We start from the raw sequence: 20867 nt of genomic DNA, 5'->3' as shown, positions 1-20867 counted from the left end.
TCCAACCCTTATGATTCTATGATTCTAGGAGCTGAGAGGAAAGGCAGAGGGTTATTAGTCTGGTACTCAAGATGCCTAGCTGCTTTTCCTTCAAGTGGCACAAGCTCTGTGTGATCAGATTTCTGCATCTCAGATCCCCAAATGGAAAACTGGAGTAACAGTATTTATTTTCATTCAAATTCTGTAGTTAAGAGCTGTAAGATTAAAAAGTTGAGTGTCCTGAAGTTCTGTGCCACTAAACTCTTCTTGGAAGCTAGATGCATTTTTATCATCCTTGCAGAACTTAATCATTGTAGAGAAGAAATTGCTCAGTAAATGTTTTATAAGAACAACCCTTCCTACCTTACATAAAACATTAGAAAATAATTTATCTTGAGGATATATGCCAAGTACTTGATGTTTATAACAAAAAAAATCAATGTAGTTTGACTAACAGGGATTAGTATTTTAAACAAGTTTTCTATAACCTCAGCATTAATAGTTCTCAATTCAGTCTATGATTGGATCTCTAAGAGAAACTAATGATGATCAAACTGAACTGTGTATCCTGTAACACGTTATAACTGCTTTGTGAGGTGGATAACAGCCCTATGATTGAAATTCCTTCAATTCAAGAACTCCAACCTAAAAGCTCTGCATTTATCCAACACAGAAGTCTTCTCGGGTACAAACTGGTTGATCTTTGTGCACTATTCAGGGCTGACATTGCTTTTCTGACCTTTTACTTTAAAAATTCTTTGTATTTTGGGGCACAGAATCATATATTCTTCCGAAGGTTCTGATTTGTGTTCCTTGAGCCTCTGAAGTGGCTTAAGATGTTTTGCCCATTCGTAGGCAGATGGAGCTTAAAAATCCTTTGCTGTGGAGTGGCACAACTGCATCACGACCACATGTTCTCAGCGCTTCTAACCTCCGTCACAGCTACAGGGCAGACAGAAAGGAGTGTTACAGCACAGACTGTGCCAGCAAGATTCAGCAGAGCTCGTGTCAGAGTTGTTAGTCAAAATTATGTTCAGTTCACAGTCAACAGTTTGTATCGTCGTTGTTCATTCTCTTTGTTTCGTGCCAGACAGGATTGTTTTCACGACTCTTAAATCTTTTTTATTTTGATATTTAGAAAAGAGAAGTCTCTATGTGGTATGTGCAGAGTCCAGTATGAAGTCAGTGAGAGAAATTCCTTTTAAATTAGCAGCGGAGCCCAAAATTGCAAAATCTTCAGGGCTCTCAAGAGCTTTGTTATGTTATTTGTTATCAAATGCTACCTTCCTTTGTTAAACTGTTCAAATGGATTATTCAGTTAATTTGTTCTAAAATCTCCTGTATTTTAGAATAATTTGTTTCAAATAACCAGGTTGATTTGGCACAAAAGAAACAGCATAGTTTTCGTATTTCTTTTTGTGGCTTGTTTTTTCAAGAGATTTTTTGTATTTTTTTTTGTTGTTGTTTTTTTTTTTTTTTTTTTTTTTTTTTTTAAGTTTCTCCAAGTTCTGTTTGAGACAAGAAAAGTTGGTGGGTCCTTTTCTGGTTTGCACCATTGTGGCTTAACTTTTCCTTGGTTCCACAAAATAAGAGTGTATGTGTTTGGATTTGTTTTAGGATTAATATAGTATGGGCATTTTAATTCTGTGAATAAATATTTATTCTTCAGTAGTTCTTATCATCATGTACTTTTTCTACCTCCTCGAGCAGTCTTTCCAATAGAAATTCAAACTATTGTAAGGCAAGTAGTGGGGGGGAAAAAAGAAAAAAAAAAAAAAAGGGTTTCAGGAGCAGGTGCCAAGTCTTTTCAAGGTTAGTAGCCCATATATAATGGAATATGGTGACCTTCAGGAAACATAATGATTCATAAATAAAAAAATACAAGAATCTTGCACTTCACTGCGCAACTCTGTTGACCCTGAAATCCAACCATCACATGTGAACTAGTAGAAAGTTAGTGATAATAAATAATATCCATTGCTGTTGACAGTACCATAAATGTTCATCATAATAAATACTGAGAACAGAGAAACATACAAGTTAAATATAATCTGGGACAACACAGTACAAACTACAGGAGTGTAAGGTTCAAAAGACTATCTCTTTTTTTTTTTTTTTTTTTTAATCAGTACCAAATGTTACCTGAAGTAGATGTGCTTTTTGGACCATAAAAGTGGAAAAGTCTGTCAAATGGAGCCTGCTCTTTCTATGAGGTTGTTATAGAAGTCAAAAGCTCCAAGTTAAGCATTTCAAGATTTTAATTTTTAAACACTGGCCTAAAAGCAGGATAACATCCTGATGAATTAGTTTGTTTTGGCACAATTTGGGTTTTGGTTTTTTTTTTTTTTTCCATTCAAATATATACTTAGCAAATAAATATGTTGTTTCTGGGTGGCTTATCTTCAAAAATGTATAAATATATATTTATATAATACATATTTATCCTAATTTCTGTTTTTTTCTTTTGCCTTTGCAGTTTATTGTGGAGTGTCATGGGAATACACTTCTTCCACAGTTTTTGGGCATGTACCGGCTTACTGTCGATGGAGTTGAAGTATATATGATTGTTACAAGAAATGTGTTCAGCCATCGTTTATCTGTTTATAGAAAATATGATTTAAAGGTGAGAAAGAACTGCCGATGAAATAATTGACAAAGTAGCAGAAAATCTTACTGTGTTATATTATGCTGATGCTTGAATATTGCTCAGAATTTTGATTTCTGTTTGTGTTATGTAAGAGCCAGCATTTACTGGTTTACTTCTGCATCTAGGTTTAGCGAAACTGAGAGCTTTTATAGAAATCATACAGATTGGTTGTATTGTGCATTTTTTAAATGAAGCAATTAAACAAACTATGTTTGTTGCCTTTAACCATTAGTTACATTTAAAACCCTTCATACAAGTACAGTAATCATTTTACTTCCTGTAGGTTTTTATCAGCACTATGGAAAGCTACAGCTGACTCTTCAGAGGGCTTTTATAAAAACTAAATATCATCATCATTTAAACTAAAAAATACTACTAACAAAGTACATCACTACTACAAAAGCTTCATATTTCACTCTATATTTTTTAAATACTTCAAGTAAAAAGGGAATGTTCTTAAACCAAAACAACTTTTCTGCTCCTTCTATTGTAAGCTGTTTTAGTTTTGTTTCAGGTTTATCTGCTCATTGTGATTTTGCCAATAGTTAATATACAGTGCTTACAAGTGCCCAGAATATAGTCTTAGTCTTCCTGTCTAAGGGATTGTATTTTAATTTCCTTCTTGAAGTCTCCCCTTAGAAACCTATTTCTTTCTAATACATTTTATTTCTATGTGTTGAGCCACTAAATGCATCTGTGAACCTGTTTTAAGATGTTTATTTAGCATTCTGTATTAAGAAATTTGTAATGCTGTGTACTGCACATCCTTTCCTACTGTCCAGTACCTACCTAGCAGTTGGTTAGATAGTTGACTGAACACGTTTTATGAGAACCGATTTCCAGATTGTCAACAACTGACTTTTTTTGGTATTTAGTATCATTGACAGCAGAGCTTACCCAAGAAAGATATATTTTTTTTTATTCGAACAAACTGTTATGTGTTTTAGAACATTGTAATGTCCAGATGCATTTAAAAAAGGAATGAAAGCACAACAGAAAGAAACATAAATTGTATACAATACCATCTTAGCATTGATGTCAATATCTCTTGCTATTATTTACCTCCATGAATGCTTATATACTCAGTTTGTCCAGCAGGATAGAATTGCTTTAAAGATAAACTTCCCTTGCTGTTTAAATTTAAATTTAACATTAATATCCTATTATTCTTCAAAACAAAATCCTTCACTGAGCAGATATATAGTGACGGTGCATATATTATAAATCACTTTTTCTTGCTTTTCATTGCTACAGCATCTGTGGTTGTAGGTTCAGAGTCCTTTTTCATAGATGAATATTTTTGACACCAGCTTAAAGCTCACTTGTAGCACAGGTCTCTATCTGTGTAGATACTAAGAAAAAGAGACCACAGATCAGCATAGGATTTCAAAGGTATTTTTCTGGCCACTGAGGCATTTTAATCAAATCACTTCCATGTCAAATTTGGCAATCTCGCTGATCTTTACTATGGTAAATCTACTTTCTTTCCTCCTGTTCAGTTTTCAGCTGATCTTTTTTTTCAGGCCAAATAGTCTGTTGGAGCAGTCTGCTGGAGCACAGAATACAACATAAAAGGTGTATCATCAGTAAACCAAAACGTCAGACTTCTACCATTATTATTATCAGTTAATGATATAATGCAATGAAATCCCTGCTCGCTGGACCATACAAAATAACTAAGACCTACTGTCCCATTTATCTCTTTTCTCCATCCTTTCTAAGTTTTCTAAGCTTCTTTCTCCAAACACAATAACACATGGTATAAAAAGATGTGGTCGGGAATCTTCATGTTCTTTAAACTGGTGTGATTCCACTCCAGCACTTCTTCACACAACGGACACCTTCCAACAAGCCATAGAGCTAACTTACCCATCCTTCAGTGTCCAATTATCACGTTTGTAGTTGCGATTTCTTGCAGTGCCATTATGTGATAAACAAACACTGGGTACTTAAAGGTGTGGTCCTGCGCCAAGAAATTTGCAAGGAAATATATACAGATTTTTTTTTTTTTGTCACCTCCAGCTTATTCAGAAAGCACCATATTGCCTACTAATTTTAAGCTAAAAAATACATTTTAAAAAATAATAATAATCAAAAATGTCTTTGACAAGCACTGTAAATCTTATGAGTTCACAGCTGGTCTCATCTCTTCTTTTGACTTCATGGTGCTCTGAGGTGCTTTGTTCTTGTTTGTACTTTGTGATCTTTTAAATATTTTTATGTGTTTATATTTTGTGACATCTTTTTCAAATGTGTATTACATATGTCCAGATAGGTATATAAAATAGGCTATTCCATAACCATACAGTTAAATGCACACAAAAAGGTGAGAAGTCTGCCAAGCAAACTGAACTTCCAGGATGATAGTCTCAAAATGAGAAAGAGATGCAAGGAAGAATCTCCAGCAGTCAGGAGGACAATAGATATAGAATATTTGAGGATTTAATCCATCTTTCTTCTCTCATGATATATCTTCTTCAAGTGATTGCAGCAGTTCAGCAGCCCTGGGCATTCTACCTACTATATCAGCTTTCTTCAAAGCAGCTCTCAAGTTCAGGAGGATGCAGTTCATCCACTTTTTGACCTGTTATCGTAACATTTTCAAACTAGTTTCTGACATATGCACATTTTTAGATCCATTTTTTCTGTTTCAGGGCTCTACTGTGGCTCGAGAAGCCAGTGACAAAGAAAAGGTATGGTGCATTTCTGTTTCTCTTTCAGTTATCTAACCTGCTAGCTAGTCTCAGGACAAACATAACCAGTGCTGTTCTGCCCCTTTTCTTTATTTTTCTGTCATATTCTCCCCTCCTGAGTTCTGCCTTATTCCCTCCTTTATCTTTCCTCTATTTTCTGCAGACCTTTGCATATCAGTTTGCAATGGTGTTGAGATTTCAGAGGTAAGTGAGCCAGTCCTCTACCTCCTCCTTTTTCTTTTTTCTCTTCTCCTCTTAATTTCTTCAGGGCCTGCCCTGTGGTAGGAAAACATCAGGACTTTCTTCTCTTCCCTCTTGCTTCTTCATCTTCTTTCTCTTGCTCTTTAATATTGAGATTAATGGATACTTCATGTCAGCTAATGGAATGATGTGATGTGGCACCCCTTCTGAAGTGAATGCAAAGATAAACCAAACCTTGAATTGTGAGAACCTTTGGGTTTGTAAAGCTCATACAAACAAGCAAACTGGCAGATTTAGATGTACATGTAGCTATAATAAGAGACAGTCTCACTCAAATTCTGGATTGAAACTTTGCTCTGGAAGGAATTTGATCACTTTGTTTTTCTCCATCTCCAACTTCAGTTCATTTGGAAAATTTAAGGTTCTCAAAATCAACAGCTATCTGAGTTTTCAGTGAAATAGCCTTGATGGCACTTTAGAAGAGATTTGTCTAGAGTCTCTACAGATAATTGAAGGTGGAACGTAGTCTCCATCATCTAAGACTACTTAGATTTCCAAATTTGGGAAGTCTAGGGACCAATGACCCTTGTTTTCTAAATGTTTCCAAGCACATTCCTTCTGAATTAGCATAAGATCATTCAGCAGTTCATTTAAAAGACTTAATTTCACACTGTCCCCAAATTCCATTCAGATCACTTGTTTTTCTCCTAAGTGTTAGTTGTACCCTACCTGCCCCTCAGAGTCTTCTACAGACCACACAACTGCACCAAGGAGTGAGGGACATGCAGCAGCTGTCAATCCTATAGTTCTTGCTGCATGAAAAACCATACAAAGTTTTTCTTCTTTGTCCTAAGGTATGATGAACACTTGCAGTTCTTTGAGCATTAGGCAACTACTGTGTCCCAAATGCCAACTGCAGTTACAATAGTCACCATTATCTTTCTTTTGCTGTATCAGGCCCTCAAGATTGTGTCTTGAATGGTCTCTGTTCTTTCCTTGTAGTCTATTTTTGTTCTTGTTCAGAACACAACTCTAGTGGTTTTTAAAGCAGAGGGATTAACCCCTCAGGGTCTTGCAAATGATACCTACTGTGAGTGAAAACCTCTGCTGGTGGTACTAAAGTAATCTGATAGAAGTGAGGTAGGCAAATTACTGGGATGGGACTACTTCAGGTTGCAACGTTAATGCTTGGAGTAGTAATGTGTAATTTAACAATAGTATGCATATTCAGCTGATGCTATACAGATATTTAGTGCAGTGATTTTGAGCAGTTTTAGGAATATGTCTTATACATAATAAGTATATTAATAATAGTACACACATACTGTAGTTAATTTGTTGAGTAAGAACTTCCAAGAAACAGTGCCTTAATTTTGTTTTCATGTAAGTTCATGGCAAAATTACTATTGAAGTTGATTACAGCTAAGTTGAAACAAAGTTGTGTAGTTCTGTATAACTGTATACAACAATTATTCTCTAATGTGAAATCAGAACTTCAGTAAGGCCAATAACAAAAATTTCTATCAACACATCTATAACCTCCCCCTTTACTTTGAGTACTTCTATGAAAGAAATATGAAAAAAAAAAAAAACTCGTTCCCCAAATTCTTCTTCTGCTAGTTTAAATCTCACATAGTATTTTGTTTACAAAGGAATTTGATTTCTTGGAGACAGAACTGCACTAAGCTTATTGCTGTTGCAAGCAGTCTGAGGCTGTTACAACAGCTTTCTGGTACTCATCGTTCCCCTCAAACACCAGTGCAGAGCAGCAGGGAAGCCACAACCTAGCAATCAGAACAAACATTGCTAAGATAGGAAAGTAACTGGATAGACTTCTAAAGTTTATAGAGGGAACAACATTTTACAAACATTTTAAGAAAGACTTTCAGGGAATTAAGCAAATGAAAACTATTTTAATTGTTACATGTTTTTTGTCTAAATTTTGGAGTCTGCTGCTTGATTTGAAAGGGTGAAAAGAATACAATGCTGTGTGTCTGTATTGTAGTTGTTCAGAATATTCATCATCACTGCAATCTGAATCTCCTGCAACAGGCACCAGAACGGCAGTGGTTACTCACCTAAACTACTCAAGTGTTTCTAATGCACAGTTTTTAAGCCGAAATAAAAAGAAGGTTGTGCTTTTATCCAAACAGACAGGAAAACTTGGTTTCGAAACTCTTGAGCAGTGCTGAAGACCTGCTATTATGAGATGTATCTCTGCACATGCAGCACTAATTTCAGGACCTTTGAGGACTATGTTGACAGAAGTATCTAAATGGTCCCTTAATCCTAACTGGCAAGTGAGAGCCCTATAATATGTTTTTAACATTTTAGCAAATGCTCCAAAGAGATTTTGGCATCTCATGTGTTAGAAGAAATTGCTCTGAATGATTAAACAAAACCAGACAATCTCAAATACTTAGCTAGCGTAGTAACTTATTAGCTAATATTTAGCCAGAGGCAAGTTAAGTCATCAATTTATTAATATCACCCTGAAATGACATTAATAATAATAGCATTTTGGTTAATGGTAGCATTATTTAATTACCTATTATAAAGTTATCCACTGCTAGTCACATCTGAAAAACAGAAAAGTAATGAAAGACAGGAAGCTTTTGGTGCTAAAATGTACAGCTCAAGTGTCTGGCAATGCGGTAGTTTTTAAATAGGCTTTTAAGGAATTCATATCTAATTTCAACTGCCAATATTCAAGTAATCAAATGGTTTTCAGAATATTAAGCATAACATGTTAGCTTCTTTTAAAGCTGCAGAAGTTGGAAAACAGAATAGCAAGTCTTTCAGTCACATTATAGTGCAGACTGCAAATTTTAGATAAATTACTTTGAAATGGCAAAGTTGGCTGATATTATTATGTTCTTGTCTCTTTTTCCTATTGCACTACTCTTGTTATTTACTCAGTTAATAAAGAAGATAGAATTCCACTGAAAGATTTTATGGATCATAAAAGAAATCAGCGGAAAAGAAGTCTCTTTCTACTTCAGTTTTGTGGTCTAAAATAGGTATTAGTATTAAATTTTTTTAAATAAACAGTGTGTCAGTTTTTAGGAAGAAAAGCTGGCTGGAATGACTGAGCATGTTACTTCTCTGACCTGTTTTCAGTTTATCTCCTGTTTGACTGTCTTCAACTGTTTAATATCCTAACATATTGACAAAAAGTTCTGAAACTGTCATTTCAATATTTTGTGATAATCATTGCAGAGACAAGCTCCATCCCTTAGATTTCACCTTAGCTCACAATTTCTCTCATTTGTGTTATAAGTGATATTTTTTAATAATAAAAACAGCACTTTCTTGGCAACAAACATCATAACATGCACTTACAGATGTCTTGAATTTTAAAAGAACCATATGTTTCAACAGTTGTCAGATTCTGACAGCTGCTCCTTTATTATTTTTAGGCTTCAGTTATCTTTTTCTTTAATTTTTATTATTTTAATAGTGGGCATCTTCTATTCATTCCCTGAACAATTTTGCCCTCTTAAGTGAAACAAGGATACTGCAGAACACCCTGGTGGTGTTTTTGCTCACAGTGATTCTTTACTTGCAGTAAAACATCAAATTAGCAGTTACAACTGAGTTGGATTGTACTTAAAATGGGTGAGCAACTCAAAAGGAAATTTGAATAAAAAAAATAAAACCTGAGTGAACTGGAGCTCACCATATTTCGTCTTTCTGGAGCACTTTCAGAGATTATTGCGTTTTTTTAAATTAATATAAAACTGGTTGCATTGCCAACTTCCGTTGTTTCATTAATAAGCATAAATGCATAAAAATTACAGTAAATACATCTGAACAAAGGATTTTCTATTCAAATTCCTTTTTGGAAAAAAATTGCCCTAGTTGACAGCTGTATTACATCTTAGTCAAACTGTGTGCAAAATACATAGCTCTGATAATTAGGTTGGAAGATGCTGCTAGAGGTAACAAGTTCTTAGCTTTACTTTCTACTCTAAAGATTACAACATATAATAACTGATTTCTGAGAGGACGATTATAACTAAAGAAGGATTTTAGTATAGGAGCATAGCAACAAGATTATTCAGTTTTAAATTAGCTCTTTTTGTTTGATGTCAGTAGGTGTAGACTGAAATCACTAAGAGAAGTCAAAAAAATGCTGTTCTGAAATTAACAATTTTAAAATAGCAGGAAAAAACAGGTCAGATTTTGAGATGATCTACCCTGAATGAAGTTTTACCTATCTCACACAACAAACGTGAAGCATGCTTAGTTTTCTCCGTGAAATGAATCTTGGGGTACATGTGCAGAGATTACAGCTTTCAAAACATCACATTACAATACATCACAAAGATAGGAATAGGCATTCAAAGTTCAGATTCCTATTTCAGCATCTAGCCTTCACAAGATACCAGCCTCATTATCATTTTTCAGAACAAATCACTAGTTTGCCTTGTGTTGTTTGGGCTTTTTTGTTGTTGTTGTTTAAAAGTCTGTTTTCTGTGTGTTAATAGAACAAAAAAAAAATTGAGGGGGAAGTTTGTCTTGCATTTTATATGCCATGTGCTCATTTTGCAGCAGGAAGACATTAACTCTAGGGGTAATTCTGGATGCATTTCCCTGAGTGTTGAAAAGATGTATAGTTACCATTTGGGTGCACGCCCAAATTTCCAGTGCATCTGCAATGACCTGCACAATTCTTTTTGTCCTACAAAAGTGCCTGTTATACTGGCTAAAACTATTCCAGTGTTCCCTCTCAACCCCATTTTGGGGCTACAGCTCTATTTCCATTGCCATTTACAGTCCTGTGATACCAAGTGAAGCTGCAGACCCTTGTCTGGGTAGAAACCCCTGTCTAGAACAAGGCAATTTGTGCAACAGAAGTTTGGACTCGGCTCCCATAGCTACTGGAAGGAAGAAGCTGCAATCTTCAGCCTTCCAAAGAAAACTCTAGTTACTCTTCCATCTTGTAGATCTAGTGACTCCCGACTTTTGATTCAGTTCAAAACCGCATGTGCCAAACTGCAAACTGTATTTACTGTTATATCCTTTTTTCAAAAATACTGACTTCCACCAATGCTGGTCACCCCAGCCAATCTAGTTTAACTTACTGGGGTTTTTTTAAGAGGTTTATGTGAGCCAATCACTGTGAGAAGAAGCCCAGAGTGTGAAACTTCACTCTTGGCAGGTGTTTTATACCATTTTCAAAAGTTGTCAGCTGTAAACCAGATTTTGCCGTGGTTAGCTATGTGACTAATACGACTTGTGGCTAGTTCCAAACAAACAATTTAGACTTCTGTGCAACATTTCTCCTACAGCCTAGTCTTTGACTTTCTTAGGTCAGAAATTGCTGCCAGGTTGTGAAGCAAACTAGTCTTTTTCCTTTTTTCTTTTTCCTTTTTTCAGTCCAAGACTACTTATGAAACTTCACAGTGCTACAGCTGGTTTAGCAAGCTTTTTCCAAAATGTCAGCACTAATGTTAGTCATGATCATTATTTTTGGTCATGATACACTAAAAAACATTTTTGAGGAAAAAATAATTGCTAATATGAATTTCAACATGTTAAGATAGGCTGTTGAATTAAAATGTGTTAAGAAATCTGCAACAACTATTTCCATGTTCATATAGAAGTAAAATTTCTCCTGGTTCTTACCTTTCAAGATTTTTTTTTTTTCCCCAAAACAATGTCAGTGGGCTTTTTCACCGTAATTTTAGTTTTTGAATCAGGCTTCACACATTCTGTCATCTTAGTCAAAGAAATCTTTATTGCTTCTCAGCTTTTTCAAAGGCAGTGAAATCTTCCTGCCATAAAAGTTCTCTGTGACCATAACACACTTTGGAATGCAAACCCCCTGAAGTATCACTATAATGTGCATTTTTTCATAAATAAATGTCATATTTGTAAAAAATCTATTATGCCTTTCTTGCATCTTTAAGTAGCAGGTTAAAAATGATGGAGATAGTTCAGAAAGAAAATCTATTATTAATTTAGTGGAAGTAGTTAGATGTTCATCTCCTGTGTAGCTCTTAAAATATTTAATTCTTTAATGATAGTAATATGTTCATTATAATGAATTACATTCTGGGAGAATCTTTTTCCAACAAGGATTTTGCTTCATTGAAAATATTTGAGACTCCATTAAATATTTACCATATCAATTATTTCATTACAGCGAAGTCTGAAGTTTTTCATGCAGATAGTGTTTTGAACTGCCACAGTGTGGTTTGCTTTGTATGTATTTATTTCTGTACATAAGAAGAAAATGTGCGTATTAGGATTTTTCAACATGAACACATATATATTATTAATTTTAAATAACTCTGAAAGCCCCTCATAGTTGCATATTTCATAGGTTTTAATTCTTAAATCCACAAATCAATTCTAAGACATGAATTTCAGTTAAAGTACTCCTAAAGTCACTACTTGTGCTGGCTGTCATTAGTAATATTTGGGACTGCAACAGTATCCTGGGGCTATTCAGCTTTAAATAAATAGGGGGAATGATATTGCCTAGCACAGAGGAAAAAAAAAAAAAAGCTTTGTTTAATAACACCTAGAAAGAGGGAAGATAATAGGCTGGGAGGCATCATACATATAATGTGATGAGGGCAGCTGCTGGCACATAGCGTTTTAGCTTCAGTTTCTTATATGGGACTCACTGCTTTTTCTTCTTTTTTCTTCACATACCTTAGTACTGGTTTTTAACTTACACAGTTCTGCACTTGCCAAGTCTTCAGTTACAGGCATTTGGGTGAAGAAAAATTTTCTCAGATAAAAATCCTCAGAGTGATTACTGAGGATTGGGGGAGCCTGCACACAGACAGTGAAAAGTCTTTTTTTTGGGGGAGAGCTGATTCATTGCCCTGAATGTCCTTGGGAGCACCCCTTGGGTCTTGTGATGGCAGGCAAGACACATGGCTGGGTTGCTTTGCCAGCTCAATTTTATTAAAAATAGCTTAGAGGTAAGGTTTAAGTGGAGTACAGCACCTGCACAACTGGCTTACCACCTCTAGCATCTTTCAAAAAAAAGACACTGCTTTTAATTTCAGTTTATATTTACTGAAGATAGGGCTGTCTTCAGTGGAGAACCACGTTCCCCCTCCCACCACCTGCTGGGTGGGACTGGCTGCCACTGTGCTATGCAGGAAGTCTATGGCAGAGCCTAGAGATGAACTCACATCTCAGAATCTTAACCACAAGCACATCCTTCCTCTTTACTCACCACCCAGCTTTAAACAACATTAATGGGGAAGGGATTTCAGTGTTAATGGGTTTGTTTCATTTAACCTCTGCCTGGCTTAATAAATAACTTGGATGTACTAGGTAGAAAAATAATCTGAGATTGGTTGGTTGTTTTTTTTTTCTTAGTGAATCTGGGCTAGGAAAGAAGGGAGCTTGGTTTCCTGCATTCTTTTCATTGTTCTTTTGTCTTTAATTAATTAATCTAAAACTCCGTTCCATTCTTAAGCATCCCACTTGCTGGATTCCATCTTCTGGTGTTGGCAACATCCCTGGATCCACAGTTCCGCCTCTGAGAATTAGCCCTTTTCATAGGGTGGTTTGCTCAATTGTGTATGACAGTTTCTACAGCTGTTATTCTGGAATGCTTATTTGATGTTTCCCCTACTCCTTTTCTTCCTAAATTACTTTCTGAGTAGGCCAGAAATAAAATTGATGCATGCTGTGCTGTCATATTGTAGTGAACAGTTCACTGTGAGCGTCAAGAAGTGTTTAACATCATCTTTAAGTAAAGCAGCAGAGCACTGCAGGATGACTGCCCCACAGGAGGAGTCTGGGATGGATGAATGGTTATATCTCCATCTCATCTAAACTTATGGAGGACATTCCAGTAGGGTGATGTTAGCTGCCTTGTATTCCTAGTGGAAGAACTTACAGATTAAGTGGAATTTATTTTATTCAGAGTACCCATTAGATCTTTTGTCATTGTGGGTTGCAGCACATGGTTGTTTTGCAACATTTTCTTTGTAAAGAAACACTTTTCTTCTTATGGTTGATTAAAAATGTTAGGCATGGAGAAGGGCTGTTAATTGCTATTAGGAGGACAGTTTTTTTAAAGGCTCTGATTGCAGAAGCTACTATTACTTCTAGTTTTCTTGGCCAGTACTCTGAAGGAACTGCTCTTTTGTTTGTTGACTTGTTGGGGTTTTTAAAGTAAACTTCCATTCATTGCCCTTTGAAAATAAGAAAAAAATTTTGCAAATAAGAACCTGTTTGAAGGGTCTTAGTACTGAATCCAGTGGTTACTCTTATCTGGCTTTCCTTAATGCTGTTGCAAATCACTTCATGGGATAGTTAAAGATGAAGATAATCCCCTAATGCTCCAACATAAAGAATATTTAATTTTGTGTTTAAAAGGCAGTGGTCTTTGCTGGCATTTGTCACTTCCTAAGCAGCATTTCTATTTCATGTTCAGTTGATGCTTTCAAACAATTACTTGCACTGTAACATAAAAACACTCAGAGCAGCACTTACAAACATTCACAGTAGCTATGTAAAATGCAATCCAGTCTGACTTCACCTAAAACATCTGATGCAAACACTTTGTTATGAGGTATAAACTGTGTCTTGACTTATTGCCAGTCATTTTGACAAACGACATCTTGGAAGAAGCTTGATGCAATTTAAGGTTCAATGCAAAGTATGTTTTGAGTCAGAGATTTTCTCTTCACTGCATTTGCTGCACACCATTAAACATATACCTTCTAGGGCATTTACAGGAGGAATAAACTAAGGAGGTGACTCTGTGGGTGCAGAGAGCTGCGTGCGATGGAGGTGCCTCTGCTTCCCCTGAGAGGCATCGTGGTGGTGCCTTCTCGGGCACAGGGGAGCTACGGAGGTGCCACTGCCAGCATGGAGGCCACACCGAGCCAACAGCTTCATCACACTTCTCTTTGTGATCCCACTCTTACAGGAGTTTTGGTTTATTTTAGGCCAAAGAGCTGCCGACGTTCAAAGACAATGATTTTATTAACGATGGCCAAAAGATTCATATTGATGAGAATAACAAAAAGATGTTCCTTGAGAAACTCAAAAAGGATGTTGAGGTAAGAAGGTGCTTGTTAAATATTTTGCGATAAAAATGTGTGGCAAATTAGAGTTGTCTCAGGAAATCATACTTGTGATTCATTAATGAAGACTCGTGTTTATAAGACTAAGCACTGTCTGTTTTAAATGAAACACAATTTAAATTTTCAGTAGCTTATCACAGCTTTTGCTGGTGCGATAAATGGCTTGCTGCTATATCTGGTTGTCATACATTGTCCCTGCCTTAATGATGTGATGTTAAAATGATTGTACTACCTAGTACTCAAGCACTTTACAACCCTAATAATTCCAAATACCCCCAAGAGAGGTGAGTATTTTCAGCTGTATTTTACAGGTGGAGGTACGCCACAGCTGAGGCCATAAACAGACTGTAGTCCATAACAGAGAATGTAGCATCCCCAGTCACTGCCATGCCTGTTCTATTTGTTTCATATTACCCACTATCCATTATATTTTAGAAATCATGGTATCCAGTGAAGTTCCTGCTGCATGGCAGTCTGGTGAAATCCCTGCTGACTGGAAAAGGGGAAATATAACCACCATTTTTAAGAGGGATCCAAGGAACTATGGGCCAGTCAGTTTCACCTCTGTGCCTGGCAAGATCATGGAGCAGATCTTCTTGGAAAATATGAAAAAAACAGATGTGATTGATGACAGCCAACATGGCTTCGCTAAGGGCAAATCATGCCTGACAAATTTGGTGGCCTATGACAAGGTCACAACATTGGTGGATAAGGGAAGAGCAACTGACATCATTCACCTGGACTTGTGCAAAACGTTTGATGCTATCTTGCATGACATCCTTGTCTCTAAATTCAAGAGACATGGATTTGATAGATTCACCGCTTGGTGGATAAGGAATTGTCTGGTTGCACTCAAAGAGTTGCAATCAACAGCTCAATGCCTTAGTGGAGACCAATGATGAGTGGTATTCCCCAGGGGTTAGTACTGGGAGTGGTGCTGTTTAACATCTTTGTCAGCAACATGGGCAGTGGGATTGAGTGCACCCTCAGCAAGTCTGCCAATGACACCAGGCTGTGTGGTGCAGTCAGCATGCTGGAGGGGAAGGATGCCATCCAGAGAGACCCTGACAGGCTTGAGAGGTGCGCCCATGCCAACCTCATGAGGTTCAACAAGGCCAAGTGCATCTGGGTCAGGGCAATCACTAGCACAAATACAAACTGGCAGATGAGTGGATTGAAAGCAGCCCTGCAGAGAAGGAAAAACGGAATATGAGCCAACAACATGCACTTTCGACCCAGAAAGCCAGTCACATTCTGGGCTACAGCAAAGGAAGCATGGCCAGGAGGTCAAGAGAGGTGATTCTCCCCTTCTATTCCACTTTCATGAGACCCCACCTGGAGTAATGTCTTCAGGTCTGGGGCCCCCCAGCCTAAGAAAGATGTGGAGCTACTTGAGAGGATCCACAGGAGGAGGGCCACAAAGATGACCAGAGGGCTGGAGCCCCCTGTGAGGACAGGCTGAGACAGTTGGGGTTGTTCAGCCTGGAGAAGAGAGGGCTCTGGGGAGAACTCACAGCAGCCTTCCAGTACTTAAAGGGGGCCTACAAGAAAGATAGGGGGGGACTCTTTATCAGGGACTCTGGTGACAGTTTCAGACTGAAAGAGGGTAGATTTAGATTAGATATTAGGAAGAAATTCTCTCCTGTGGGGCTGGTGAGACACTGGAATGGGTTGCCCAGAGAAGTGGTGGATGTGCTGTCTCTGAAAGTGCTCAAGACCAGGTTGGCCGGGGCTTTGAACACCCTGGTCTAGTGGAAGGTGTCCCTGCCCACGTCAGGCAGCTTGGGCTAGATGACCTTAAAAGGTCCCTTCCAACCCAAACCATGCTATGATTCTGCAATATGATATATAATATGATGTGATATATATGATATTCCAGTTTTAAGTCTTCCTTAGAGACACAACAGTAGAGTGCTTCTGTAATTTGTATACACTGGTTGGACTCATTATCTTAATGTAGTCTTTCATATACTCAATAGAAAAATGTTGATAAGTGAATTTAATATTTTTTTTATGACTGATTCAGTTCAGCAAATAAAAGAAAATGAATATTGTGCTAACTAGTACACACAGCTTGACTTTTAGGTTCCATAATTGAAAATATTGTCACTAAACACAATGTTTTGCAGCCCTAATACTCCAAGCCTAAAATCCTTTTTCCTTGTTGGAAGAGATCTGATAGCAAAATATGTCCGTGATTTCATGTGATTTATATCAAAATGGCTCTATCAATAGACTTGTCTTGTTCCTCAGATCTATATCTCATTAACTGCACAAAACAAGATACTGTAACTTTAGAATTTACCTGATAATTTGCTTTTGAGGAAATTTAATTTCTCATCATAGTAACAATGAGAAATTTATGGTGATTGTAATTATGAAAATATAAATATTTTATGAAATATCAATGTGTGTTTATTTTATGTTTAAAACTTTGTGCTGGAAAACTGCTCTACCAAAGTTACACTTGTAGGGAATAAATTCTGTACTTTTTTAATGTGTACTGCTGACCAATGCTTTTACAGTAAGTAGGTTGCAGACAATATCTTAAGTATGTGAAAGATACTTTATTACTCCAGAAAGGGGATTATGTTTAAATTAGTAATTAAATTAAATTCTACATAATTTACTGGATTGTGAATCTAATGGCAGATTCCAGATCATGTCCTGAGATGCTGTTTTTTTATGGTTTTGAAATATATACAGAGCATGGTTAAATATCTATGTAAACTATTACTGTGAAGTGATCTAGCACCTGATTTTAACAAAGGCAAGCTGTTCTTTAACCTTGTTTTTCTTTTATTGGCTCTTCTGCCCTTGTTAGATAACTGATAGTATACAGTTTGTACAATGAAAAGAAATGCACAACGCTTAGCATATGATTATCTTATCACACAGTATTTAAATATATATTTAAATAGTAGTATTCTAAACTATATGACTTTACATCTGTTCTTTTTTGTCATTAAGTAAGTTTTGCTTCTCCTAATGGAGTCTTAAGTCCACTTCCTCTGTTCAGACAAATATCTATTACTGCTGTTTTGATGTCCTCTCATCTACTGTCCTGCCTCCTCATTCCATCGAATGACAAAAAGCACATAAGGATATTTGTTACATTTTAAATCAGATTATCTTTTCCATCTCCCTAAGCCTTTTTGCTGGCAGCAGCAGCAGCAGCACACTTTTTTCCCCAGGAGCCGTTCTCTCCTAATTTGCAGCTCACACTTCTCCCAAGAGTCTGTTCTCTTTTGTGCTTTTTTGTATGATTATTAGTAATTCTTTTTTCCTATGTCTCTCAGTATTTATCAAGTACCTAATGATATGCCTGGAGTCCTTCCACTCCATCGCCTTTGACCAATATTATCTGTTTTTCTTGTATATTGTTGTACATCATCTCTTTAAACTTAGATCTCTAGTCTTGTGAAGACTCTTTTGCTTTATTATGTTAGAATGATTAGAAGCTAATTTCTTTTTTAATCTTAAAGCCTGTTCTCAATCTCACAATATTTATTCTAGGACTTGAGTTTACAGTCACTTTGTTATCTCTGATTCCTCTTTATCTTATCCTCTGGTCTGCTCTAACTTCCTTTTTATAAGCATTTAGTCTCCAAAACTGAAACAGTTAGTATTTTCAGCCTCCTTTGCTGCATGCTATAAGCAAGGGCTCTACAAGTTCAAAATCTCAGTGTTGCTTTTAAGCTGCAGCACAGCTCTGCCCTGCCTACCCCTGACCCCCTTGAACTGTTTAACCCACCTTCCTACTTTTATACCTTCGTCATTTCCATCATCCTCTCTTAGCTTTCTGCCTTACCCTGTTCTACTCAGCTAAAACACCACTTCATCTATACATGAAGTGTATTCATATTTCAGCTTTCTTAAAACTGCCATCCTCAGTTTTTATTCAAAACCAACCTTCCATTCACATTCATGTTTTGCTTACATGATTTGAATTGTGAGCCTGTCACTGTGAAAAGAATGTAGCATCATTTCATGTCTTCATGATGTAAAACTTCACTACATTCCATTGCTTCAATATTTAAACACTTTTTTACAATTCTTTATTAAGGCTTAACAGGGAGCGAGGGAGCAGATGGTAGGACACCACATGTCTGGTAGCACAGAGGCTGGTCTGGACACAGAGAGGTGGCAGGATAGTCCTAACTGAAACACAAGACAGGAGTGGCAGTCATCACTGCAGGAAAAAGTATTTTCCTCTGAGGATTTTGTGAGAGTGGGCTACAGCTTTCTAATAAGTCACAAGTGACCTGTGTGCTGTTCCTACATATCAGTAAGTTCAAGTATCTCTCTGCTGGCTTTATCACTTAATCCTGCCTTTTGCTCTCTCTTAGAAGTGCCTGTTTTTATCAACTCATGACATCTTTGTATAACTTTTCCTGTTTGTAAGTGGAGCCTACATTTTTCAGTGATATTGATACATAGCTTATTATCACTTTCTAGTTTCTTGCTCAGTTAAAACTCATGGACTACAGCTTGCTGGTTGGAATTCATGATGTTGAAAGAGCTGAACAGGAAGAAGTAGAGTGTGAAGAGAATGATGGAGAAGAGGAAGGTGAAAGTGATGGGACTCACCCCATTGGAACCCCTCCAGACAGTCCAGGAAACACACTGAACAGCTCACTGCCTTTGGCTCCAGGGGAATTTGATCCAGCTATTGATGTTTATGGAATAAAATCCCATGAAAGTAAGCCGTAATAAATATTTTTACATTAAGATGTTTTGATTCTCACACCAAAATCCTAAAGTCTTTGCAACCACGTAAAGGCAAAATGAAAGTACAAAGTATAAATTCACTCTAAGAGGAAATTACTTTCTCTTTGGTGCAGCAGAAAGCAGAAGACACCTACAATGCTCTGCAATGTTACAAACATTTCTTAAATATTGTGGTGTGGGGGAATGTGGTCAAATAGTTCACCTACTACAAAATCAATTTGTATATTAGCCTAGCAATTCAGATACAGCAGTTCTCTGTTAATTCTTGAATTTTGTCACCGCTTTCAGGAAATGTACTATCTATAAGTGTTCTCTTCCTGGCAGATAAGATATCACTGTTAAAAACAGTCTAGAAAAACTGAGAAAAGCAGCATTGCAAGTTATATTTCACTTTTTTGGTTACTATTTGAAAATCTGCACACTCATACCCAATTTCTGTGTTCCAGCTAAGAAACTAGTCATAAGGAGTGTGTAAGAAGCCTGAAACTGAGTATGATGTTAATGTGTGAAACTAAGTAGAACTAGTTACCTGTGGCTGATAAAGAGAGGAAAGCTATCTTTTTTTATATATATAAGTACATGTTTTTATTCATATAGAAAATATCGTCTTGTTTGTTGACACAGAAACATTACTCTTCATATAAAACTCCATAGGTTTTCCACAAAGGAAAATGAAAGCCACATTACTTTAAGTGAGCAATAATGCTTATTTCTATATGCTGGTATTTTGTTTTACATGTAGGGGATTTTGCGTTATATATGAGTGCAGTTAAACTCCCAGTTCCCAGTTAAGGACAGCTTGAGCCTGTGGCCTTTGCAGATCTGTGATTCTGACTGACATTAACATCTCTTAGCTGCTGATTGAGCCTTATAAGGTCTCTTTTGTTAGGAGGACTCCTCATTAAGATATCTCAAAAGTCATTCTTACTGCCCTGTGTTTGCCATTTGCAGATGCACCTAGAAAGGAGGTATACTTTATGGCTATTATTGACATTCTTACTCATTATGATGCAAAAAAGAAAGCTGCCCATGCTGCAAAAACAGTAAAGCATGGGGTAAGTATCCTCTTATTTCATTTACATTTCTGCATTTTTGTTGTTTAATGCACTGATACAGCACAGTTCAGGAAATCTAGAGAAAGGGGAAATAGATCAGAATTTTTTCAATTTGTTTTCTAGCTTAATATCTACCACAGAAGTACAAATTGCTACACATTACATACTGAGAGTAGAACTCCCTTTTCAGATGTACACATAGCTTTCTTACCCATAAAGAGCTCTAGTGAGATAACTTTTTAGGACTTTGTCCTAAATTTGCATGATGCACCATGTTCTTGCACACAAAGCTGTTCACTAGACACTTTTATTAGTATACAGCAGTGTGAAAGCTGTTGTGAATCTTATTTCAGATGCAGGACCCTGGTGTCATTTCATTATTTGGTACAGCTTGTTGAAAGTTAGTTCCTCGGCATATAATGTGGCTCACTTCACAAGTCTTCCTTGAAAAAAAAAAAAATTGCAAAATTAAGCATAAATATATATATATATA

At 36.6% G+C, this 20867-nt stretch overlaps 1 protein-coding gene across 1 annotated transcript; it reads left to right on the top strand.

Moving 5' to 3' along the window:
* Positions 1-2455: 2455 nt before the first annotated feature.
* Positions 2456-20374, top strand: LOC103781857 (phosphatidylinositol 5-phosphate 4-kinase type-2 alpha; the record flags this gene model as incomplete). The annotated part of the gene is made up of 5 exons (XM_008949579.1): positions 2456-2602; positions 5281-5319; positions 14451-14564; positions 19047-19290; positions 20271-20374. Coding segments are annotated over 5 exons (648 nt in total), but the record flags the coding sequence as incomplete, so codon positions are not given.
* Positions 20375-20867: the final 493 nt, after the last annotated feature.

This window comes from Merops nubicus, unplaced genomic scaffold, assembly GCF_000691845.1.
Source record: "Merops nubicus isolate BGI_N331 unplaced genomic scaffold, ASM69184v1 scaffold21761, whole genome shotgun sequence".
NCBI lineage: Eukaryota > Metazoa > Chordata > Aves > Coraciiformes > Meropidae > Merops > Merops nubicus.
This window is presented reverse-complemented; position numbering and strand designations above follow the sequence as displayed.